This window comes from Sarcophilus harrisii, chromosome 4 (assembly GCF_902635505.1).
Source record: "Sarcophilus harrisii chromosome 4, mSarHar1.11, whole genome shotgun sequence".
Lineage (NCBI taxonomy): Eukaryota > Metazoa > Chordata > Mammalia > Dasyuromorphia > Dasyuridae > Sarcophilus > Sarcophilus harrisii.
In genome coordinates, this window is record NC_045429.1 from 426,383,608 (window position 1) to 426,409,131 (window position 25,524).

General features: G+C 51.1%; 1 protein-coding gene and 1 long non-coding RNA gene across 2 annotated transcripts in view; one reads left to right on the forward strand and one right to left on the reverse strand.

Moving 5' to 3' along the window:
• SEMA6C (semaphorin 6C) lies at positions 1 to 15,359 on the reverse strand. The gene is given in 20 exon segments (XM_031967501.1): positions 1 to 804; positions 807 to 1,081; positions 1,083 to 1,425; positions 1,987 to 2,031; positions 2,220 to 2,275; positions 2,394 to 2,471; positions 3,208 to 3,354; positions 3,743 to 3,916; positions 4,314 to 4,466; positions 5,676 to 5,807; positions 6,104 to 6,321; positions 6,444 to 6,532; positions 6,707 to 6,826; positions 7,582 to 7,672; positions 7,960 to 8,061; positions 8,303 to 8,359; positions 8,468 to 8,528; positions 8,789 to 8,903; positions 9,860 to 10,034; positions 15,301 to 15,359. Coding segments are annotated over 19 exon segments (2,712 nt in total). The 5' UTR covers positions 9,981 to 10,034; positions 15,301 to 15,359; the 3' UTR covers positions 1 to 469.
• LOC116423431 overlaps positions 14,738 to 25,524 on the forward strand; it is a 16,161-nt gene continuing 5,374 nt past the window's right edge. The window contains exons 1-2 of the long non-coding RNA XR_004234044.1: positions 14,738 to 16,112; positions 21,275 to 21,438. This is a non-coding gene — a long non-coding RNA (uncharacterized LOC116423431). The remainder of the gene's footprint in view (positions 16,113 to 21,274; positions 21,439 to 25,524) is intronic.

The window sequence follows — 25,524 nt, forward strand, 5'->3', positions numbered from 1 at the left end:
TCGGAGACGCATCGTTGTATTGGGGTGACGGAAGGTTCCTACACAGTAGGAGGTGCTGATGTCTCGGGCAGCCCCGAGAACCCTGTACACTATACATACGTACCCTGCCCCAATCCCCCAATCGTGGACGTCCCCAGCCTGGGGGTCCCAGACTACGGAGGAGCTGGGGGGAAGGGCTAAGGCAGCTTGGCTGGAGGAGTTACGGGTGGGCGCCCCAGCCAGCTCCCACTAAGTAGGGCTGGCTCACAGTGGTGGGAGGGGGAGGCAAGGCCTCCCCCCGGGCCCCAACCCCTGGAGTCGCGGGGCAGCGAGGAAAAAGACTACGATGAGAGTCAATAAATAAGCCCAAGATGGGCAATAAGTAGGGAAGAGGAGAGGTCCCGAGTCCAGGAAGGATGCCATTAGTGTGGGTTCCGTGTCCCTTCAGTCCCTCTGGCTAGCACACCCTCTCTCCACCGAGTAGTGACCCTCAATAGTTAAAATGGCCACCAGGGGGGGCTTGAGAGGGGGAGGTCACAAGCAGAGGAGCCTTAGGGGGCAGCTGGGGCTTCTCCACGTCGACCCTCTTCAGGGCTCGTCCCCTGTATCCCTCAGGCCGGCCGAGGTACAGAGGGTACCTTCCGTGACCCCCAGAATACCTTGAGGTTCCCACCGAGGGGACGCGCGTCAGCAGGCCCGGAGGCCCCCGGTGTGGGGAGGGGGAGATGCCTCGCGAACCTCCAATCCCGAGGCGGGGAGCGGGGGCAGAGAGGGGGGGCAGGGACGGACCCGGGCCAGGGGGAATGTCCAGGCGAGGAGGGACCAGTCCCGGGGGGGGAAGGGCCGGAAGAGGGGGGCTGGCCTGGAGGGGTGGGGCCCCCCAAGGGGAGGGAGGGGCGTCTGGGGCGGGGTCCCCCCCCGGGAGGCCGGAGCATGGAGATAGCGGAGCAGCTCCTCCAAGGTGGTCCCTCACCCCGGCGGGACAGCCCGGGGGGGGCCCACCACACCCTGGGGGGGGCCCGACCGCCCCAGGGGCCGGGGCCCTGCGGGGGCGTTGTTGCCGTTGTGGTTCCACTCCCAGGGCCCCCTGGCCCCCTGGACTTTTGGCTGGGAGCTGGGGTGATCGGGGTGGGAGGCAGGCCAGCCGGGCGGGCAGGGCCTGCTGGGGAGGAAGGTGGGTAGATGGGGACGGCGGGGCCCCTCCCAGCTGGCGCCGGGACCCCCCCGGCAGCCGAGCCAGACTCCCAGGGGAGGCGGCCGGGCAGCCGGGGTTTCCGGCCCCTTTGGTTCCCCTGGGACTGCGGCGATAGGCCCGGCGGCAAGCACAGGAGACCAGGAACCCGGACACGGAGGCCCCCAGCGCGAAGGCGGCGGCCACGCTGGCCAGGAGCAGCGGCACCGGGACCGTGGCGGGCGCTGAGGCTGGGGGCGGGTCTCGGCGGACACCTGCGGACGCAGAGAGAGCGCTGGAGGGGGCGGCCGAAGAGGGAAAGGCCCCGGGTGCTCTGGAAGTCCCCTCGTGCTCGCCTCGGGGCCCTGGGCTCCCACTGGGCCCCCAGCCCCACACAGGCTGGGGTCCCCCGTCCTAAATGTGAGGAACCTTCCGGACTCTGTTGGGGGGGGCAACCCACAGAAGGGGATTGAGGGACAACCCCGCCACTGCCCTAAAGTCCTTGGGATGAGCACCCCCACCGCCCCCTCCCCCTGCCTTACCCCCGGTGAGCCCAAAGTGGCGGGGGGACCAGGGGGTGGGCATCTTGGGGACTGGGGGCCCAGGGGGGGGGACCCAAGGCTCTGGGCAAGAAAGTCAACCAGGGTCCCGGGCTCTGCCTTCCCCAGAACAACTCAACCCCTGGATTACCCCCCTCCTCAGCAACCCCCCAAACCAGGCAGAAGAGCTGCTGACCACTCCCTGGTCGCCACCCTCACCCTCCCAACTGCGATTCTGGGGAATAAGGAAGTGTTAAGCAAGTTGAAGACAAGGTTGTGTGGGACTGGAGAGCTCACCGTAGGCAGAATCCCCTGGCCCGGAGTGACTCCCAGTGGCCCCATCTGGGAGGAGAGAGAAAAAGGCAGGGTGAGGGGGAGAGAGAGAGCTGGGGGGGCTTAGAGATCGAGAGAGTGACCCCAGAGACTTGGGGAAGAGGTAGAAAAAGACCCAAAGGGAGAAAGGGTGTAGGGGCACAGCTGAGATACAGTCACAGCCCTATTAGGATGGGTGGAGCACAGCTCCCCCTTACCATGGCAGTCTCCCTGATCCATGACCACCTTGTCCCCATCCTGCTCCAGGTCAGTCCTGGGGAGGAAGAAGAGGAGTTCAGCTCGAAATTCAGGCCTGCTTCCACTCCTGCATTCAACTCCCCAAGTTGCTTTCACCACAGGTCCCCAGAAGAGGGGACCCACCAGACACTCACCAGCCGGGTCCCCTGACATCCACACAGCCTTTGAAGCTTTCCCACCCACAGTAGGGGTCCTGAGAGTCGAGACAGCTTCTGGGGAGAAAATGAGTCCCACAGGTTTGGGGAGGAAGCAGAAGGCAGGGGGCAGGGCGAGAATCCTTCCCCCTCTCCCCTTTCTTGGCTGCCGTTAGATTGGTAACAGTCACTAGCATTCATAGAGCGCTTCAAAGTTGGCAGAATCCTGTGACTATACAGACATTATTAACCTCATTTCACAAGTGAGCAAACTGAGGCTCACAGGGATGAGGTTCCCCATCCTGGTCACAGCCTGTCAATTCTGGAGGCAGAGCTTAAGTCCGAGTCCAGCATTCTGCCCTCTACAGCAGAAGCGTCCCGCTCATCACCCAGCCAACAGAACTCCCAAATTTGGGCTTGCCCAGATCAAAATGCAAATGGAAAATGTTCAAGATAAATAAGATACAATAAAACACAGACAATATTAAATTGTGGTTTTCTGTCAGCATGTGGTCCTCCGATCCCCTTCTATTTGAGTTCTACACTGCTTAAGATAAGCAAAGGACCAGGGTCCTTTCCTTTGATTCCTATCCCCCAGAGCTGTGTCTGATCCCTTTAAAAGTAGTATGCCCCATATTGTGACCTCCCCTCCAGCTTTGTGACCTGCCCGTCACATCTCCCATACTCCCAAAGTGGCCTCTTACTGCTCTCCACCTAAAATAGATTCCCTGGTCTTCCCATCCATTCTCCCAACTCCCACCCTGTTCCTCAGGCCCTTCCAGACGCATCCATGTCACCGTTCCCTGCTCCTCACCTCTGACAAGCCCCATGCCGGGTACACCGACTGAGAGGCACGTGGACCACACAGCCCGAGAAGGCTACGAAGAGCCTGTGGCCGTCGGGATCCAGCTCCAGCCCGAGAACCCTTCGGGCCAACTGTGCCGAACGCTTCCCGCCACACCTGAGAGGAGCAGGGGGGGACTTAGGAGCGACTCCTTAGCCAAGAGCCAATAGTGGGAGACAGAACGGAGCCCAAGAGGTGCATTGTGCCCTCTGGGTGGGGGCTCCCCAGTGGAGAATCCTCCTCCTCCCCACCAGTAACTTCCAGTGAAACATCCTTTACTAACTGCTTCTCAAATCAACTGAGAGAGCACCTCCCAGCTGGCCTTTAAACCGCTAAGAGCTCTACAAAAAAGTGGCTTTTATTGTGGCCAGGCCCAACGGTAGTCTCTGGGGATGGGCTCCAGGGTCAGCCTTCTTAGACCCAGGGCTTCCCTCTCCAGCTTCACTGATGGGTCCTGCAGCTAAGCCCAAGGATAAAAACAGAACGTGGCTTCCAAAGACCTCACCGGGAAGAGCTGTAGGTATCAATCTCCTCCAGCAAGACAGGCTCAGTGTTCCCATGCCCCCCTCCGGGGGGGAGCACCTTCAGGACCGTCCCATCCTCAGTCCCCAAGAAGAGGACAGTGGTGTTGCCATGGCGACCAGCCGCTCCATCCACAGCCACCTGGGTCAGCAGGGCTCTGGAAAGGTACCGCTCCCAAGTCAGTAAAGGGACTGGAGATGCTCCTGTTAGGGAGTCCGCCCTTCCCAGTGACTGCACCTGGAGATGCACTGAGGTCCACAAGACTAGAGAACCTGTCTCCTGACTCCAGGAGGGCTCCTTCCATTATAGGACATTAACTCCCTCTAGCTCTGCAGCTCTTCTCCCCAAGCCGACTAGGGCTGGGAGCCCCTTTCCTCTCCTTTCCCGAGGGTGGGGTCAGCTCTCCAGACTCATGTCACCTTATACGCCTCCATCTCCTGACTGCTTTCCCCTTGGGAGTCACATTTGCCAGGGCTAAGCCAGGGAGCCGCCCTCCTCCTTCTCCCCAACCTCGCCCCCTCCCAATCCCTCCAAGTCTTCCCACCCCTGGATACCTGCCAGTTCGGGTGAGAAGGGGCCGGTGGGTGGCGGGGGGCACGGCGGGATCCAGCAGAGGGTGAGCCTTGATGAAAGTCAGGACTTCGTCAGGGAGGTCCCGGGAAGAAGGAAATGAAGCCGCTCTACCCAGCCCTGCACAGGACCCTGGCCTGAGGGACATAAGGAGGGCAGTGCTCAGGGCCCGGTGTGATCCTGTGGCGTTCCCTGGATCCTCTCTGGTCCCCACACTGAGATCCTCCTGCCTTCCCCACCTCTGCTTCCATCCTCAATCCCATCCCCGCAAATTGGGAGCCATGGTGCTACCTACAACCTCTCTTTGCTCCCAAATCAGGCTTCCCCGTCATGTCCTCTGTTAGATATGAAGGTCTCTCCCCATCCAGTGCTGTTCTCCAACTGGCTACTGGACGTTTCCTAGGTGACCTCATGGGCATCTCAAACTTACAGAGATGAGTTAAATATCTCCCCTACACCCACAAACACACCTCGACCCCCTTTCCCAGACTCCCCTAGCTGTGCCGAGTCCCATCATCCTCCTGGTCAATCCCCTTCTGCTCTCTCCCCTCACCCCCCAATCCCACCCTTCACATCCAGCCGCTGAGGACTGCCAATTCTGCCTCCACAGAATCTCGTGCATCTGTCATGTTTCTTCCACTTACACTGCCCCCCTCCCCCATTCCGTTCAGGCTGCCATCACCTCTCACCTGGGCCGCTGTACCCTGATTTTTTTTTTTTTCTCTATAACCAATCCTCTGCCTAGCTGCCAAAATCACTTTCCTAAAGCACAGGTCTGACCCTGATGACTTTTCTGCTCAAACACACTCAATGGCTCCCTACTGCCTCTAGAACAAAGCACAAGCCACTGGCTTAGCACTTAAGCCCCTTCAGACCTTGGCTCACTTCACCTTTATTTGAGATAACTTCCCTTTGTAGGCACCAGATTCCAGCCAAACAGAACTGTTTGCTGCTCCCTGAACTTGGCTCCCAGTCTCCTGCCTCTGGGTTAATATAAGCTCTCCTTCAAGGCTGGAATGCTTTTTTAATCTCAGTCTTTCAAAAGCCTTCTCTTCTTTCAAGAAAGCTCGAGGGGGCCCTTCCTCCCAGCAACCTTTCCTATTATCTCTAGTCTTTCGGGCCACTGGTTCTCCCTTCAGACTCAGATTTACCTAGGATTTTTATCTGGTATTTCTTGAGCGTTTGTTTGTATTCATGTTCCAGCCCTACCCTTTCCATCCCAATAGAGTATAACCTCTTTTCCTTTGCCCCCGCCTAGTCCAGAGCTTTCCCCATGGTAGGTACTTAAAAAGTTTCATGAACTGAACAGACCCTGACCCATCCCCACTGAAGCTGCCCATAGGTACCTGGGGGAGGGGACCCTGTCCTCAGGCACAGGGGTCCAGGCTCCATCAGGGCTCCTCTGCTCCTTGAACTTGCCCTCAAATCCATGTTCAATGTCATCCAGGTAGAAGGCACAGACAGCAGAACCGGGGATGCTACAGGGGGCCAGGGAAACATGGGACAGAACCCTATGAGCTGGGTCTGGAGAAAGCAAGGACTCCCCCTCCCAGGAAACAGAAGCCACCACCTTGCACGGCAGGAAGCCTTCAAGGAGGGGAAAGGGGTGTGGGCCACGAGTCAACTTGGGCTGCAGAAGGGCCCAGTTATTGCCTAGGACAGCCCCTCCTTCCTCCGCCCTCACCGCTGACCTGCAGAGGCCCACAGTGCCTGGGAGGGACTGGCCGTGCGACTGTCGGTCAGCTCTCCCACACCCACTTCACATGCCCCCCACCTGTTGGTCTGCGTGGTGAAGACCCCAAAAAGAGCAGAGCGGCCGTGCAGAGGGACTGGCCCGGTCAGGGCCTGCAGTGCATCGAAGTAGAAGGTCGAGTCTCCCGGCACAGAGCAGTTGAGTCGAAGCTTCAGAAAAGACGTCCAGTGCCGGTCCAGGGCCCGGGGGGAGCCGCCGACGTCCCGCTTACACACGCGGGCTACCCGAGAGAACTGCACCTGGGGGGGAGAGGGCCAAGGGCACAAGTGCTGGGGGAGCGGGGCAAGGAGAGCTGGGAGTGAGCCAGAGCAGGCCCGGCCACGCCCTCCTCCCCTCCACAAGGTTCGGGTCCTCTGCTCACCCGTCCCAGCCGAGCGTCCTCCACAGAGACTTCTCGGAAAAAGAAGTAAACATGGTCTCTGTGCTCCACGGCATGAACAAAGTGCGGCTCTGGGGAAGGGAGTGATGAAACGGGGAGTGTCTTAACAGGTCTCTTCCAACTCCCCTCCACCCGCATCTCCTGGTACCTGCTGCCCCCCCACTCCCAGGGCATCCTTCAGGGGATTCCTGCTCCTCCCCAGACCTCGCCCCTTTCCCACCTCCCCAACCCTGGTGCCCCCTGACCTCGAAGCCACTTGGAGTCGTACTTGGCGGAGCGGAGAGGGGGCTGGGGGCCAAAGCTCCGGTAAACCACAGCGTCGCTGGCCTGGAAATCTGCGGCCGTGGCGGAGTAGAGGCTACCCTCTGGGGGGGCACCCACGGTCACCAAGGGAGTGGGAGAAGGATGGAGATGGAGGATGGAGTCAGGAGAGGCCGCAGGAAGGAAGGGACTGGGCGGGGCCATCCCCGGCTCCCTCCTACCTCTCCCTCTTCCCGACCCTGAACCTAGTGCCATGGACCTCCTGGGTCCCCATCTCCTGGCTCTGGCCTTTTCCCCAGAAGTCCCTCCATCCCCATCTCCTGGCCTCCACGGAGTCAAATCCTAGCTAAAACCCGCGTCCCGATGGCCATCCCCCTGCGCTCCTGTCGTCCCGCTCCCCAGTCTGGCCAACGGAGCCTGCAGGCGTCTCCTCTTTAGGCAGTGAACTCCTTGAAGACAGAACTGCCCCCTGCCCCATACCCCTGGTGCTTAGCACAGCGCACGGCACACAGCAGACACTTAATAAATGCTTAATAGCTGTCTGATGAACAGAAAGGAGGTCTCATGGAAAGCGCGCAGGAGGGGACACCTCGGGTCTCAGAGCGGGGATGCAGCGGGTCTCGGGGGGGACGTCGTGGGTCTCGGGGGGGGGGACTATTGAAGCGATGTGTTTGCCCACGTTGGAGCCGCACATTCCCACCCGCTCTCTCCACCCCCTCACTTGTCCTTCCGAGGAATTCTCCACTCATGCTCAAAGTTCCCGAGGGGATTGAATGATAAAGAAGGGGGTCGGTGGGGGTTGGGGGGCAGAAGAGGGTTTAATGGCTCTCAATTCACCAGCCACTCCATCGCTTTTTACCTGCAAAGATGGCGACAGTGGACTGTGTGGCATCAAAGGGGCATCGAGCTTGCCCACTCAGCTCCTCACCCTCCTGCTGTAGGGAAGAAATCTGAGGGGCAGGGGAGGACAGGGAGATGTCACCCTGGGGTCCTTGGGAACCTCAGGAAGTAAACTGAAAACCGAAGGCTTCTTCCTCCATCTTCCTGGTCCTACTTGGGCCTTCTTCATTCTGCCCCGTCCCTCCCCCCATTCCATGATCTCCTGGGCCTCCTCCATCCAACACCCCAAGATCCAACCCTGTCCTAGGGCTCGTCCCTCCCCTTCTTTACTATTCATGAGCACATCCCTCCGTACCACGCCCCCCACGCCTGTAACCCCGTCCCCCAACTCCCGTACCCCATAGCTGCGGCACATGGGGCTGAATGAATTTGTCCCGCAGGCAAGGAGGGTCCGGGAGTCCCGGGGAACGAGGACACGGATGTAGTTGTAGCACTCGTCCTAGGGGCCCCAGGAGGTGGGGCCAGAGGTCAAAGGTCACTGGAGGTAAGAGGGGGGCCGGGCATTCTGGGATCCCCAAGGGCAAGAGAAGGGCGGTGGACGGGACATGCCAAGCATGACTCCCTTTGGGTGGTTTCCCCGTGTTCTGGGAGAGGAAGGAGAAGACAGAGGGCTCGGGAGAAGAGGTCGTGGGGCACGGGGACACAGAGCCCGCCTCCCGGTCCCTCGTCCCATCCCTCACCCTCAGCTTCCCTCGCACAGCACAGTTCTCCACGTCCTGACTCCTCCATGTCAGATACTGATGGGAAGGGGAGGAGAGGTTTGTGAAGAAGGGGCTGCTCCCAGAGCCGGAGCCCCCCCCCTTCCCGCAGCTGGACTCTGGAACTGGCCAGCCCTAGACCCTCACCTTGTCTGGGACCAGCCCTTCCCAGTCTTGAGCTTGAAGATCAAAGGAGAAAACATGATCCCTGTGGGTGCAAGGAGAGGAAGATTCAGGGGGTCACTGTCCAACGTTCCTCTGCTCCCCCCCCCCCCCGCCCCCGGCATGCTTGGCCAGGGTCACCCAGGCGACTCCCCAGACAAGCCCCGCCTTCGCAGGTCGTGTCCTGGGGCCTGCGTCCCTGCTCCCTTTGGTTTGCCACCGTGTTGGGGCCTCTGGACCTGTGTCTGTGTCTGCTTGTGCTCCCGGGCGCTGTGCCCGTGCTCAGTCTGTTCATTCCTCACTCACCGGGCGGCCACCAGCAGCGTCCGGTTCAGGATCAGGAATCGCTGGAAGTCCAGACCCAGCTCTCCCGCCACAGCATCATCCTCCAAGCCCCGGAACCAGGAGAGGGGCGGCAGGCCTGGCGGGGAAGGAGCAGGAGGGAGGACCAACGTCTCACCCAGGGCGGGGAGAAGCAGCTAACCCCCCCCCCAAGAGAGAAGCTGCTTGGTCATGGACCTACTCTTCAGGCTCATCATCTACCACTCCCCCCCCCTCCTGTCCCATGGCCCCCACGCTGCCTCCCAGCTTCTTCCCCCCGTCCCCTCTGGAACAACGTTTCCCACCATCTCCACGTGTCCAGATCCCAACCTTCCTCCTAGTCAGACCAACCCTAGCCCCTCTATTAGGACCCCCTGGCCCTGGACTCCCCCCACACTGTCTGTCCCCCCACACTGTCTGTCTATCCCCCCACACTGTCTGTCTGTCCCCCTGCACTGTCTGTCTGTCCCCCACACTGTCTGTCCCCCATACTGTCTGTCTGTCCCCCAGCATTGTCTGTCTGTCCCCCTGCATTGTCTGTCTGTCCCCCCACACTGTCTGTCTGTCCTCCCGCACTGTCTGTCTGTCCCCCAGCACTGTCTGTCTGTCCCCCCGCATTGTCTGTCTATCCCCCCACACTGTCTGTCTATCCCCCTGCATTGTCTGTTTGTTCCCCCACACTGTCTGTCTATCCTTCCCACACTGTCTGTCTGTCCCCCAGCACTGTCTGTCTGTACGGCTCATTGGTGATTAAGGGTCACTGCTGTGTCCAGTTGCCCGACTTTTCGGTTTTTCTCATTTCCCAGCGGATGAAGTCCCTTAAGGAGACAGGTCACAGTCATTCTCTCCCCCAGCATTTAGCCCAATGTTCTCACTCAGTAAATAAGTGATTACTGATCAATATATGGAGCTAATCTGCAGACCACTTTGGTCAGAGGAGGGAGAGGATCTCAATGGGGACCTGGGATTCTGCTGGGGTGGGGGGGGAGGGGGGCACTGAGTCAGCCAAGGGTAAATGTGGAGAAGAAGGGCCGGGCTGGCTGGGTTGCCACTTACCTTGGAGGTCAGAGGTTGCCAGAGGGAGGGGATCCTGGGGGAAGCTGGCCTCGGTGCGGGGAGTGGAGGACAGCAGCAGGAACAGGAGCGGCAGAGGTGTGAGGGGAGGGCCCCGGGGCATCCTGGGCAGGCCAGCTTAGGCCTCAGGTGGCACTCTCTCACCCATATGTCAAACCTAAGAGAGAAGACAGAAGAGTGAGGGGAGGGGGCGGGGCTGGACTCATTGGGAGACTTAGAGCCAAGGGAGCGGACACCAGGGCTGTTTGTTTTCTATATTTTGGGATATGGACACAACTCCTCCCTTGGTCTATCCCCAGGGGACCCCAGAAGGGGAGGAGATCCTTCCCCACACCTGTCCCACCCATGCCTGTCACTGTCACTCAAGTTCCATCTAGCCTAACAGGCACAAACCGGCTACGGCAGGAAAAGACAGACCCAAGTTATGACCTCAGGTAAGGTCAGGACATGTCCCCTCTCCCTCTCCCTCCCTGCTGGTCCCTCGGTTCCTCTCTCTGGGTCCCTTGGCTTTCTTTGGTTGATTCCCCTCATCCCCACCTTGTCATCAAACCTTCCCTGTTATAATTAGATGCTGGGGGGGGGGAGGTGTTGAATCCTCACATTATAAATAGTAGTTCCTGAGGACCATTTGAGGGAGAAGGAGCTCCGCTCTTCCCCTCCCCTCACAGCCCTTCCTCAGCGTAGTGAGTGTGTGTGTGAGAGAGACAGTGTGACCACTTCTCATCCGGGGTCTACAAAAGGCCATTTGGACCTTCAGGTGTGCCCATGGCTGGTCACTCAGGGCCGGACAGGGGAGGCCAGAGGTCGCGGCCCTGACGCAGACGCCGCCGCCCAGGACTGAAGGTTCAGAACAGGACGGAGGACCATCTTAGCCAAAAATGCATCTGCATTGAAGCCAAATTGAAGCCTATATTTAGTTCTGGCTGCAGCTGTCTCCCCAGACCCCCTCCCTTCCTCCTCTCTCTGGCCCCCCTGACCCAGTATATTGGCCTTTGGGGGGGAAGCACCCCCCGTGGGGGCACTAGGAGGAGAGGGCTGGAAGGGGAGGAAGGGCTGGCCGGCCTCATCTTCTCCTTTCCCTCCAGATCAGGCTGCCTCTGAAATTAACATATAAATAATTCAGCCAGCAGCGGAGCTGGAGTCAGGGGGAGAGATGGATGGGCTGAGGGTGGGAGATGAGGGGAAGAGAAGATGGCCAGACGAGGCTCTGGACAGGGGGTTGAGGGGGGGGGAAACAGTCATAACATCAGGCTTTTGCCAAACTGCTGCTCTGAAACCTTGGGGGGGGAGGCACATTACCAAGAGGTACTCTCCCCAACCGACAAGTATCCTTTCGGCAGATGCAAACATGGACACCTTTACAATTATTCTTTCTCCCCCAGAGATAAGGGCTGGGGGTTTTGTTGTTCCAAGATTCCAGCTCCCCTCTTCTGTGCCCCACCCCTCCAGTCAGCTCCCTTCCCAGAGTCAGGAACCCAGGTGTCCCCTCCCTCCCCCTGGAGAGAGTCCCCTCCCCCATATGACATCATCTGGGGGAGTCTAACGTCAGATAGGGACCCTAGAGGGCTCAAGGAGGGGAGGGGGCAGAGACATTTAATGATGACCCCCCTCCCTTGAGAGGAAGGCAGACAGCTAACGACCCCCCTCTTTTCAGGATGCTGCCATCCCCGGGGGGGGGGAGCTCTCCTGTTGTCCTTTCCTTACTCTCACACCTTTCTTTCTCACCACTACGTTGCCCTTGACAACAAGTAGTATCACCCTGAAATGACTTTGGTCTGTGGGCAAGGAAGAGACTTCCCCACTTTCTGGGCCACAGGCCCTTCTTTCATCTTCCTACCAGAGACACCCTTTTGCTTACCTGGAGCAGTGGCTCTTGGGAAGATCTGATAAGAGGGGAGAGATGAGGGGTCGGCCCCATCCCCCACACTCCGAAGAGACAGAGGAGCCCCGCGAAGGGCAAAGGGCAAAGGGCAAAGGGTATCGTATGGAAGATGAAGATGTCAAGAGAAGTGAGCAGCAGGTGGGGGACCAAGGACAAAGTGCTGTGGACTGCAGCTTGGCTTAAGAAGCAAAGGGTTGCCAGGTGCTGGCCTCTTGGGGTGCCCTTCCTGCCTGGGAGGTACTGGGCAAAGGGAACACCTGAGGCTACTGGACCGGCCCAGAGGAGATAAAGAAGCGGCCAGGACAAGACCCAAAAAGGTGCCCAAAAGGACCCCTCCTCAATAGAACCCTGCAAATACTTAGCAAAAAAGGCCGAGCTGGGAACCAAGACAATAGAGGCTTATTTGCATCTCATTTGCATGCTTTCATCTTGAAGCATTCAGCATCCCTCTACTCCCCACCATCAGGCCAATGGTGGGGCCTTCTAGTCTCCGACAAAGGCCTATCAGCTCCTGCTCCTGTCCTCGAAGAGTGTGCGAAGGCCCCTAATCTCGGCCGCTTTCTGCCCAGGCTGGCTAATGCCTGTTCCCCCCAGTTCCCAGGGTTCATCTGGCTTGGCCTGGCTGGAAAACTGCCTCTGGCTGGGCTTTACCCTGCACCTTCACTCTCACCTGCAGGGCCAGGGGAGCCCTCTGCAGCTTCTTCCAGGCATTAGCAGGAGGAGTTCACCTCCTGCCGGGGCCTAAAGGGGTGCCTTAAAAAACCCTCTCTGCTGGCCCTGACATCAGCCACCCCCATACTGACCGGCGGCCTCTGAGTGACATTGTGGCAATATTCGGGGGTGCATGTTGTATGGGGTGGGGGTGGGGAATAGTGAAGGTGGGACTGGAGAAGAGGAGGAATCGCCATCCCGAGTCTCTCCACCAGCCAGATCTCACTGGGGCCAAGCTCGCCTGGGCTCACCTCCTGTGGAGAAGAGGAAGCTGGCCCCTCTTCTCGCCTCAGGCTCAAAGCCACCTCTGGGGAGTGGCTGGGGTCCCAGCCAAAGAGTCTGGCAGGAGGGATGTGGGGGGGGGGGGGCTCCCACCCTGGGACAATAGCAGGAAACCATCGGCCCTGTAGTCCAGCCCCCTGCCCCCTTCCTTTCAGAGAAGGGGGGCTTTACTGAGGAGGGGCTTAAGAGAAATATACCCTCTCTCAGACATTTCCCCCTCCCTCTCTTCTACGGTTCTAAATAAACAGTGACTCTACCATTCCCGTCATCCACCAGCAAGGATAATCCAGGTGTCTAGACCCCTGCATGAGGTGGGCACTGTGCCAACAGATGGAGAAATCTCCTAACTGACCCCCCTTTCCATCTCTGAAGCTCCGAACATAGAGGCCGGGGGCCGGGGGTGAAAGTCTGCTGCCTGGGACTCTGTCCCAGAGCCACGTTAGCGGGAGGAGGGGCTTGGGAGGGGGTGCCTGTAGGCAGGAGTTGACAGGGGCTGGGGGGAACCAGAGGATAGGCCAGCAGATACAGGGCTTTGGAAGAACAGAGGGAGAGGGGCTGGAGACAATCTGTGAGAAGGTTTAGGGGAGACGGAACTAAACTGCTAGTCGGCGAGGCCCACCACTGGAGGCTACCATTTCTGCCCTCTTCAGTGGCAACCTAAAATAACAAAGTCCGAGGCTGGCTTTGGGACTGGGGCTGGGGTCGCAACCCTCCCGGAGAAAAAGGACTTGCCCAAATACCACCCTCAGACCCGATTATTCTGAGCTGGGGCCCGGGCTCCCTCCCTCCAGGACGCAAGTCTCCTCTCCCTTAGGAAAGGTGGCTCAGCTAGAAGACATCAAGGTCCAGGAATGATTCTCTCTCTCCTCTTCCCCCCCGCCCCCCGCCCGCCCTTGCCCATCCCCTCCACATTTTGGTGCCCCGATTTCCGAAGGCTGAGGTGGCACAGGGTTAGCCCGGCGATTCACTTCACTGTAGACATCGCAGCCCATTCCCCCCGATCAGATCTCGGAATCACACCCCGCCCCCCAATCTGTGCACATAAGATCATACCCCGAAGAAGCCTCCCAGAAAGTTAGGGTCCAGGGGCTGCACCGGGGTTCCCCGGTGTCCCCGGGTCTTCGGCTTCCCCAGGATTACCTAACGCGCGCGCCCCCCGGCTCCCCGGCACAGCCCGGAGCCTGCCCCCCGCGGCCGGCGGGGACCCCGCCTCGGCCGCTCCCCCAGTGCCTGCTCCGCTGCCCTCCCTCCCGCCTCCCCTCCCTCCCCGGCCGCTGACCCCGAGTTTCCCCGCGATTACTTGCCCTGGAAGCCAGGCTTGCGGGATGGAGGCGGCGGCCGTGGCCCGGGAGTCCGGGGCTCGGGGATCCCAGGGGTCCCAGCTTTTGGGGGAGCGGGAGCGGGGGTCCCGGGGGACAGGAAGGAGGTCTCGAGTTGGGAGTCAGGGGCCGGCGGCCGGGGGAGCGGGGGTCTCCGGCCGGGCTCCCGGGTTTCGCGAGTCCAGGGTTCGAACCGCAGAGACCACTCTGGCCGCGGCTCCGCGGAGGAAAACAATGCGACCGCCCGGAGCTCTCGGCCCTGGCCTCCGCCGCCCCTCCCGCAGGCGGCTCCAGCCCTTCCTCTAGCCCCGCCCCTCGCTCTACGCCACCCAATCCCGACCCGGGAGAGCTGTCAAGAGACCGCCCCCCTCCACAGCCCCACGTCCAATCGCAGGGTCCCGCGCTCCGAACACCTATCTCAGAAGAGCAGCTAAGGGTGGGGGGGGCCTGCCCGGGAGGGAGGGAGGGAGTCGGGGAGACGGAGAGAGAAAAAACAGAGACCTTCCGAAGGAGAGGGACCCAGGGACTGCGGAGAGCGGTCCTTCTCGCAGGGAGAGGCCGGTCGGGGAAAGGGTACTTGGGGAGGGAGGAAGGGACCGTGGGGAGACGAGAGAAAAGCCGGAAAGCTGGGCCCCCGGGGCTCTCTAGCTCTCCTCACCCACCTGGCTTTTGTGAAGGCAGACGGGGGCCCGGGGACGGCTGCCCCCGGCTCTTCGGCGGAAAGCTAGGGCCTCATGACCCCCAGGGTCCCCGCCACATTCATCTCCATGGGCCGGCGCGCCTCCTGTCCTGGCTCCGCACGCAGCCCCACAGCCTGACCCAGCCTTCCTCCAAAGACACCTCCCAATCCCCCAGCTGCGCTCCGAAGCCTGGACCAGGGTCTGGGATGCCGCGGCTTGGGGAGAGAGGACGGATGTCTGTGGATCATGAGCACGAGGACCCGATTCAAACTGAAAGAGTGGGGACCATTTGGAGGGGGAGGGAAGGGTCTGTAATTTCCCTGGGGCTGGGTCAGGGAGGAGCTGGGGTGAGGTGAGGAGAGAAAAAGGATGACAGGATGAAGCCAGCGGGCAACAGGGTGATGAGGGGGACAGGTAGGAGAAAGGGCTTAATGCAAGCAGCAAGACAGAGACACGGACGCGGGCTCCGAGCTCAGGCTCAGATGCAGAAAGGCTTGGAAGCAAACCCTACCCACTTCCCCCGTCATCCCTCTCCTGGCATAGCCTGACCTGACACTTCTCCCAGCCTGTTCCCCGAGTCCCCAGCCCTTAGTCACCGAAGCGCTGGATCTGAGAGGCACTACCATCTCCCCTCAGATACACCCAGTCATTAGTCCGGTGGCAAGGCAGAACACTGCTCTCTCCATCCCCACTCCACCACACCCCCTACAAAGCCCCTTTGATTCCAGGAATGCTAGCATGGAAAGAGGGAAGGCTCTCTCAGGCATCTTTGTTGTCGTCCCCACCTTGGCGATGCCTGCTCAAGATTCCTTCCTGTGTGGGTTTGGGATGAAAAACATTCTTGAAATTCTGGGGACAGGGGGCAGCTGGGGGGGGCACTGGAATTTTTGACTTTTTTCTCTGAGCTTCCCCCTCACTTCCTAGTCTCTGGAGTGGAGGAGGATGGGCATAGCAGGGTTTGTTCTTCCAGGCAAGACATGGCTAAAGTGGCGTCAGAGTGGGTAGCAATAAGCTGATCAACAAAGGCAGAGAGAGGCGCACACATTAGGAGGAAAAAATACCCACAAAGAGAGAGAGCCAGAGCGAAAAATACAGAGTGGCTGAGAAGTAGTTAGCGAGACAGCCATGCTTTTGTCATGGGGTCTGGATTCATGGAACTGGGATACAGGATGGAGAGGGACAATGGGGGAACCCCGACAAGAGGACCGCAAGGAGGAAGTGCAAAGAATGGACTTTTAGGACTTAGCTCTAGCCCGACTTCAATTTAACAGGTCCTTACTGAGAAACAACGGCTTTGCCTAAGGCTTTACGGTTTACACAAGTACTTTGGCTCACTTGATCATTAAAAACGACCCTAGAAGGTAAGTATTTGAGGTTTTATTTCCATTTCACTGGAGAACCGAGTCTGAGAGACATTAAATGACTTGCCTGTAGTTACCCACCCAATAAACGTCAGAAGATTTAAAACCAAGTCTTTTCTCACTCCGAATGGAATGCTTTTTCCACTGAAGGAGAAGAGAATGGGGGAGGGGGGAGGAGGTATTTATATAGTGCCTACTATGTGCCAGGCACAAATATGATCTTATTTGGCCCTCCGATTGGTCCCCTGAAGTAGATAATATTCTCATTTTGCAGTTCAGGAAAGTGAGGCTAGAAGAGGTTAAGTGACTTAGCTAGGGTCACAGAGTTAAATAACTGACTTCATTTGAACTCAGATCTTCTTAACTCCAAGCTTAGTTCTCTAACTGCTGAACTTAGCTTCTTTGGAAGGCAAGGAGTACAGTTTTAGTACTCATGTTCCAAAAATGATGATTTGGGGGATAATTTATTCAACCTATGGATGAATCCCCACTTGATGGGTTGATCTTATTGACAGTCATTAGAGACACATAAACGGAAGACTAACTCACAGCTGGTAGAAGCTTAGAATACATTCCTTTTTGATGCTTAGAATCTTTCCCAAGATTCCATGAGATCAGGCCGGAAAATGATCAAAAGCTCTGAACACAACTGTGCAGTCATTATCATGGTTGAGATAGGATTCAGGACATGTCCATTTTTAAAAAATAATATTATTAGATCTGAATTATTTTCCTCCCAACTGCTCTCCCCTCTCCAACTCAGCATTGAAAAAGAAAAAACAAAGCCCATTAAAAACAGATATAGTCAAACAAAACAAACTCCCACACTGCCCATGTCCAAAACCTTAATCTGTACCTACCATGTTTAATCATGAATTAATTCTGAAATTGTGATTAGTTGGGTTGATCAGAGTTCCTAATATTTTTGAAGTTATTTTTCTTTACAATATTGCCATTACATAAATTATTCTCCTGGTTCTCTCCATTCATTTTGGATCAGTTCATTCAAGTTTTCTCAGGTTTCTCTGAAACCATGGCCTTCATTATTTTTTATAACACATTCAAATATTATAACTTGTTCCCCAATTAATGATAGATATGCCCTCGGTTTCCAATTCTTTGCCATCACAAAAGGAGCTACTATAGTTTTGTCCTCCATCTTTGATCTCTTTCAGAGTATAGACCTCAAAAATAGTATTGCTGGGTGTAATGGCATACCTAGTTTAATAGCTTTTAGGGTATTGTTTCAAATTGCTTTCTAGAATGGTTTGACTAGTTCAGTTTCACCAACAATGCATTAATGTACCTGTTTATTCACAATTGTCACTTTTATTTTTTGTCATTTTTGTCAATCTTATGGTCATGAAGTAGTACCTCAAAGTTGTTTTTAAATTTGCATTTCTGATTATTGATTTAGAGCATTTTTTAATATGGCTATTGATAACGTGAATTTCTTCTTCTGAAAACTGTCCCTTAACCATTTATCAACTGGGAAATGGCTCCTATTCTTGTAAATTTGAATCCTTGTCCTATATATTTTAGAAATTCAACCTTTATCAGAGAAATTTGCTGCAAAGATTCCCCCTTCCAATTCCTTCTCTTTTAATTTTAGTTGAATTGGTGTTGCTTGCAATAAACATTTAATAATAATTTAATAACAATCATTTTTATTTCTCTCTCTCTGACAGCCATATCCTCTTCCAAGTCTGCACTAACTGCTACAATTTGCATGTCTAGTCTTGACTCCTCTCCCAGAAAATCCCATATCCAGATTAATCTCCTGTCTGTGGGCACCTGAAACCATATTGAAGAAGGTTCATTAAGGGCAGAGACAATGTCTGTCTCCATGACACAACTATTAGCCTCAATTTACATATAGGAGAATTGAGATCTGGGTTCAGTGAGAGGTTCTGTGACTTGCCCATAAAAGCACAGCTAGTTTATCTAAGGCATGATTAGTTATCTACTAATGTGCTCAATACTGTCTAAGCAAAATAAAGGATCCAAAAGAAGTATTGATTTCGTCATTCCAGAAATTGATGGTCTTTTGAGGAGACAAAGCTCAGACAAATGAAAAAATTAGCAACAATTATAGAACAATGGAAAACAGTTTGATGTAAAAAGCTGACTAGGAGAACACAGATGAATTGATTTCCCCCTTTCCCCCCACTCCAGCTCAGGTGATGAAATTGCAGAAGATAAGCAGCAGCAGCAAGGTGTGAAGGTGTTAAAAGATGTGGACAAGTTCTTCAGGCCAGTTTGATGGAATTAAAGAATGGCTAGCTATCGGCTAGCCAAAGGATCTGGTCCTATTTAAGTATCAAGATACCCTCTACCAGAATCAGTTGAACCAGGGGATAGTTCTAAGGAAGAGAGCCAGCTTTCGAGGAAGAACTCTATTCTTAAAAGGGAATCCTTCTTTGCCTTTTCTCCTGGGCATTTACTACAAGGGCAGCAGGAGTTCTCTCTCCTCCCTTTTTCCCCAGTTACCTATAGCGACTTCAGTGGAGCTGTCTGCCCAGCAGGAGACACCGAACTGAGCTCAGTCAATCAAGGCACAACAACAAGAAAACTGTTCAGTTCTGCACACATATAGTGTATCTAGGATATACTGTGACATATTTAACATGTATAGGACTGCTTGACATCTGGGGGAGGGGTTAGAGGGAGGGAGAGGAAAAATTAGAACAGAAGTGAGTGCAAGGGATAATGTTGTAAAAAATTACCCTGGCATGGGTTCTGTCAATAAAAAGTTATAATTATTAAAAAAAAAATCAAGGCACAAGGCAGGAATTTTGTGAGTCTTCAAACAGTGAGCCCTGGCTATCAACCTGCCCCAAGAGATGCCATGTCATGTCTTCCAAGCGAGCAACATAAGGACACCACAAGTAGAAAAAGATCACTGGGGCTCTGTAGTGCTGGAGGTGTGAATTACTGCCTTCAGCATGTGTGTTCCCTACAGATGTGCCTCCCATGCTTTTCTACTAGTGAATACCATACATATTCTTCCTCCAGATGCAGTTTGTAATTGTGGGAGAATGGGCTCTAGGTTTTCCTTGTTTTTAATAATGCTAATTAGATAATAACTAATTCCTAAGCTTATTGGTAAAATTGTGCTTTATTAATAAATTGTGCTAAAAAAAACAAATAAGTCCCTAACTCCATGTTAGTTGGTAAATGCCTTTATTTTGAGCTAAATATTCAACTGATTATTAAAAATAAATACATCACCGGGGGCCTGTGTGCTAGAATTTTTGTTCAGTCCTACATAACTTGAACCTCGGGGTACCTAATTATTTTGAAAATTAACCAGAAAGAATTTTAGGAGGTTCTCAGGGGAGTACTATCCCCCCCCCCACTCCCCAACAAATGTATTTATCAATATCATTAATCCATTATAATCAAACTCTCACTTCTGGGCCAGAAAAAACAATGGTAAGGTTACTTGTTTGTCCAGACCTAACTGTAATATAGATTTATCCAATGTTCACCTTGGAATAGCAATAAAGGATTTTTAACTATTGGGAGGTCTTCACAGGTTCACAAGTCTGGAGCCAGAAAAGACTTTATGAGCCATCTTTTCCATTCCCTTTGTTTTAAAGATCAGAAAAAGGAGGTCCAGCAAGGTTAAGTGACTTGCCCAAGATTACTGAACCTGATTGGTTGTGGTTTCCTTGACAAAGCTTCTTGGTTATCTAGGGACATAAAAGTCCCAGTCACAGAGTCTCTAGGCCTCTCAGATTTGTTGACTCCCTAAGACCATATGAATCATGAAGACCTAATGACTAGAAAGAAGAGAGAAACAAAGAAAAAAGATAGAGGTAACAATTTCAGATACTCAAGGAAGAGAATACTAAATAAAAACATTCATTGTTCAATCATTTCCATCATGTTAGGTTTGGTGATGCAGTAGTTAGAGCACAAGATCTGGATTCAGGAAGATCTGAGTTCAAAACCCACCTCAAACACTTATTAACTGAGACCCTAGGCAAGTCACTTAATCTGGCTTTTTTTATCTGTCAAAAGAGCTGGAGAAGGAAATGGCCAAATCACTCCATTATCTTTGTCAAGAAAACTCCAAATGGGGTCGGAGTTGGACAAGACTGAAACAAATAAATGACAACAAAAAAGTCTAAGGATTTTATTTAAGATTTCACTCCTTTTATATTTATTTATGTTTTTGTTCAATTATAGAGGTATAATGCAGTTATTTTCAAGACATGCACAGAAAATAGAATTCAGTGAGCCAGCATTCTAAAAGTGCCTTATTATAAGCCAAGCACTGCACTAAGTGCTGGGAAGACAAGGACAGGTAATGGCAAAGGAGTACAAAAAAAGCCTGATCCTCTAAGAGTGTTTTCTTGACAACACTTGAAAAAACTCAAAAGTCGAATGCTGAGGATGACAAAGCTATAATGAGTTCAAGAGGAAGCTCAAAGGATGGATTTATCATTCAGGATAGATGGGACAATGATAAGAGATAATAATAAGACAGAGAGAAAGCATAACTACTCAGTTATTTTACATCTATTTTCTTTACATTAAAAAAAAAAAAGAGGGGGGTAAGCAGGGAGCTGAAACCCAACATTAATAAGAAACTTTAAGAGAATGAATTCAAGTCACTAGGCCAAAGTAAACTATATACTAGGGTGCTAGAAGAATTGGGGGATCTAATTGCTGAGCCAATGTCAGTGATCATTTAAAACTTGTATAACACAGAAATGCTTCAGGACTGAAGAAGCACAAATACTTTATAAAAGCTGAGAAGCATGACTTTAATTCATGATGAAATTTTAGCATATAATTCCTCTTTTGGAAATTTAGAAAGGGAAACAATGATTAGTAGGAGCTAGGATAACTTCATCAATAAGAGGGCAAGCCAGTCTAACTTTATTTCCTTTTTTGAGAGGTTCTCTAGTTTGGTAGATCAGGAAAATCTTGTAGGAAAAAAATAACGTTAGTTTCAGCAAAGTGTGGGGCAAAATTTCTCCAACTGTTCTTCAAGACAAGATGGACAGAGATGTATTAGATGATAGTCTAGTTATAAGAATGACAAAGTAGTGATTAGTGGGTCAATATCAACTTAGATGGAGCTCTCTAGTCAAGTGTTCAGTGATTTCTATTTAACCCTGTGTTGTTTAACATTTTTATCGACGATTTAGATGGAAGTAGTGGTGACATACATAACAAATCTGCAAATGCCACAAACCTGGAAGCATCAGTTAACATGTTGGACGACAGAGTCAGGATCCGGAAAGATCTTGCCAGGCTGAAATGAAAAATGAAATTTTATTTCCCTTCAATGGACCTGTGATATCATCAACATGTATGTAATTTATATTCATGCCTTTTAATCTCCTGGAACACTTTTCTATGTTTTCCCACTAATGATCTATAGGGTATCCAAACAGGGTATGAAAGCCTTCCTAACATTACATAAGCACTAATGAAACATATATATTATTACAATTTTTTCAAAAAAGGCTATCAAAAATATTAGCAACCACTATGCCTACTTCAATTCTACAAAATCTTACGAAAATTAAGGGCTTTCTTGAGGAAGGTTTGAGAAAGGGAAAGGAAAGCTTTCATCAGTGTTATTCTATAAGGGATCGCAGTCACATAACTGACCAAAGAGTAGAGGAAGTTGAAGATCCTACAGTCTTTATTGTTTATAGACTATAAAACGAGCTGATTCAACAGAGCGAAATATCACCTCAAAAGGTCTCTTCCAAGCTGCCTCCCATCCATGTATTAAAATATTAAGAATCCCTTGAAATGTACTGCAACAGAGATAATTTTGTTCAACTCTTCATTTGTCAACATCAAGCAAAGCATAAAACCAAGGAGTCATAAGCTCACCCAAGGTATGAGTTATTGTTATGGGATCCAAATGGTAAGGTTTCCATTAGATAATGAAGTTCTCTAAATGTTCTTAAATGAAACCCAAAATCACTCCTGAGAGATTGGCCTGTTGAAGAAGAAAAAACAAAGTGCATGATAAATACCTATTATCCAGAATATGATTGGACAGCTGTTCCATTGGTGTTTGCATATGTATGTGTGTGTGTTTGTATAGTTATGTGCAAGAAAGAGGCACTTTTTTCTGTTTGTATGTGTGTGTTATGTATACATACTTACACAAAGTTACACATACATACATAAACATGTATATATAGTGAATAGACAATGACAATATCTGATTAAGATATTCTATAACTGTATTTGGTAAATTGAATAATGCTTTGAATGATCCCAAGCTTCCCAGAAACAAAATACTCCCCATATTTTTCCATTTGGACTTCATGCTGGGCATTCTCCATTACAAAAACAATCAATGGTAAGCATATTCCTCCTGACCCCCTAGGGTCAATATCAGGATCAAACCCACATTCGTAAGGGCTGGATTTTTCTAGGTACAAATATAGTTGTGGTAGTCAGAAAGCAATAAGGACTACGATGGTTGCCAGAGCAGAGTTGATTAGTAGAGTTAATATTAGGTTAATTATTTTTCTCTGGTTTTACCCAGAACTTAATGATTGGAAATCAGTAGTACTAATTATACTAGAAAAGTAGGAGCCTCATCAGTAGATGGAAACATATAGAAATAGTCATACGACATCTACGAAGTGTCAATATCAGGCTGCAGCTTCAAATCCGAAGTGGTGTGTAGATGTGAAATGGTAGAAGAGTTGTTGAAGGAAGCAAACGATTAAGAACAGGGAGCCAATGATTACGTGTAAACCATGAAAGCGGGTTGCTACAAAGAATGTTGACCCGTAAATGCCATCAGAGATAGTAAAGGGAGCTTCATAGTATTCTGTAGCTTGGAGAATTGTGAAATATAAGCCTAAAGCAATAGTAGTTGTTAAGGCTTGGATTATTTGTTTTCGGTCACCTTCTATTAGGCTATGATGTGCTCAGGTGATGGAGACACCTGAAGCTAGAAGAATGGCTGTGTTTAACAGTGGGACTTCTAGTGGGTTAAGGGGGTGAATTCCTACGGGAGGTCAACAGCCCCCTAGTTCTAGGGCTGGGGATAGGCTTGAGTGGTAGAAAGCTCAGAAAAAGCCTAGGAAAAAGAAAACTTCTGATGTAATGAAAAGAATTATGCTGTAGCATAGGCCTTTTTGGACTACAGGGGTATGATGTCCTTGATAGATTCCTTCTCGTACAATATCCCGTCATCATTGGTATATTGTTAGGAGTATTGTTGAAATCCCTATAAATAGGAGTAGCGTAGAGTGGAAGTAGAATCATTGAATCATATATATTCCCCCTTGAGGCAATTGGGGTTAAGTGACTTGCCCAGGAGCACACAGCCAGGAAGTGTTAATTATCTAAGGTCATATTTGAACTCAGATCCTCAGGGCTAGTGCTCTATCCCCTGGACCACCTAGCTGCCCCAATTTGGTAAGCATATATTGCCCTATTTTATTCCTTGATGAGGACAATTTTAGAGTCAAAGTTATTTCTCTTTATTAATCTTCTAAGCAAAGTTATTTCTCTTGGTTGGAGAACATTTTGCTCTACTGAATCAAATTCTTTTTTCTTTTTTAAATCATGGACATTTTATCCACACAAGCATAATGGCATCTTCTATTTTCTGAACCATTCAGTCAATAATGTTACCATAAAGATGTGGTCTGTAGAATATGATTTCTGAAAGCCTTCCTGTTCTATTTTTCAAATTTTCATCAGAGACCTTTGATTGTTCGGTTCTCAAACTGATGATTCTCAAAAAGATTTTGTAGAGATAATAAAATAGGCATATTGATCAGCTGTTAGTGGTATTTTTCAATTGCTTTTTAGGGAATAAAAGCATCTGTAATTTTTTCTCCTAAATTTCTGGCATCCTCTCCTATTTCAGACATCTTGAAGAATCCTGAATAGTAACCTTAAAACTATGTTGCCTACAGCATGGACTTTCTTTAAAATCTTTTTTTTTTTTTTTTTTTTTTGATTAAAGCTTTTTATTTTCAAAACATATGCATGGATACCTTGCATCCCTTGCATGAACCCTTGCAAAACCTTGTGATCCTAATTTCTCCCCCTTTACCCATCCTCTCTCTAGATGGCAAGTAATACAATATATGTTGAACATGTTAAAAATATGTTAAATACAATATTTGTATATATATTTATATAATTATCTTGCTGCACAAGAAAAATCAGATCAAAAAGGGGGAAAAAAAGAGAAAAAACAAAATGCAAGCTAACAACAACAAAAAGAGTAAAAATGCTATGTTGTGATCCATACTCAGTTGCCTCAGTTCTCTCTCTGGGTACAGATGGTTCTCTTCATCACAAGACCATTGGAACTGGCCTCAATCACCTCCTTGTTGAAAATAGCCATGTCCCTTTCCCTCCTTTATGATCTCTTTGGGATATAAGCCCAATAGAAACACTGCTTGGTCTATGTACAGTTTAATAGCACTTTGGGCATAGTTCCAAATTGCTCTCCAGAATGGTTGAATCAGTTCACAACTCCACCAACAATGTATCAGTGTCCCAGTTTTCCCACATCCCCTCTAACATTTGTCATTATCTTTTCCTATCATCTTAGCCAATCTGAGAAGTGAGTAGTGGTACCCTCAGAATTGTCTCAATTTGCATTTTTCTGATCATCTTATTTTTTTTAAATGTCATTTCTAAATATGCAGACTGATTTCAGAAAAGTCTGGAAAGACTCACAAGAACTGATGCTGAGTGAGGCAAGTAGAACTAAGAGAACATTGTACACCATAACAGCAAGATTATGTGATGATTAACCATATTAGATTTGGCCTTTTCAGCAATACAATGATCCAAGACAATTCTAATAGACTTGGGATGGAAAATGCCACCCATATGCAGAACTATGAAGGAATGTGGATCAAACCATACTATTTTCACCTTTTAAAAAAATTTTTTTTTGGTTTGCTTTTTATTTCTTGTAGTTTTTCCCTTTTGTTCTGATTTTTCTTTCACAACATGACTAATATGGAAAAATGTTTTAAAATATTATACCTGTATAACCTTTATCAGATTGTTTGCTGGAGGTAGGGAAGTATAGAAGGGAGAAAGAAATTTGGAACTCAAAATTTTACAAAAAATGAACACTGCAAACTATCTTTATAGGTAATTGAAAAAATAAACTACTACTGAAAAAAAAAAAGTCATTTCTACATTCTCATGACACATTAGGGACTGTGGTGTAATAGTCTAAATGTGGCCATTCCACTATCATTAATAGTTTGCTATGGAAATGTTGACAGACATTTTCCATTTCCTATCTATTGTTTTTCTTACAGTTTTATCCTTACATGCTCTTAGGGTGATCTGGCTTAATTGGATCCCTCACAAAACTTTCTGGAAACTTGTTTTTGTTTTGTTTTGTTTTGTTTTTATTTCTCTGTTTTAGGAGGCAATA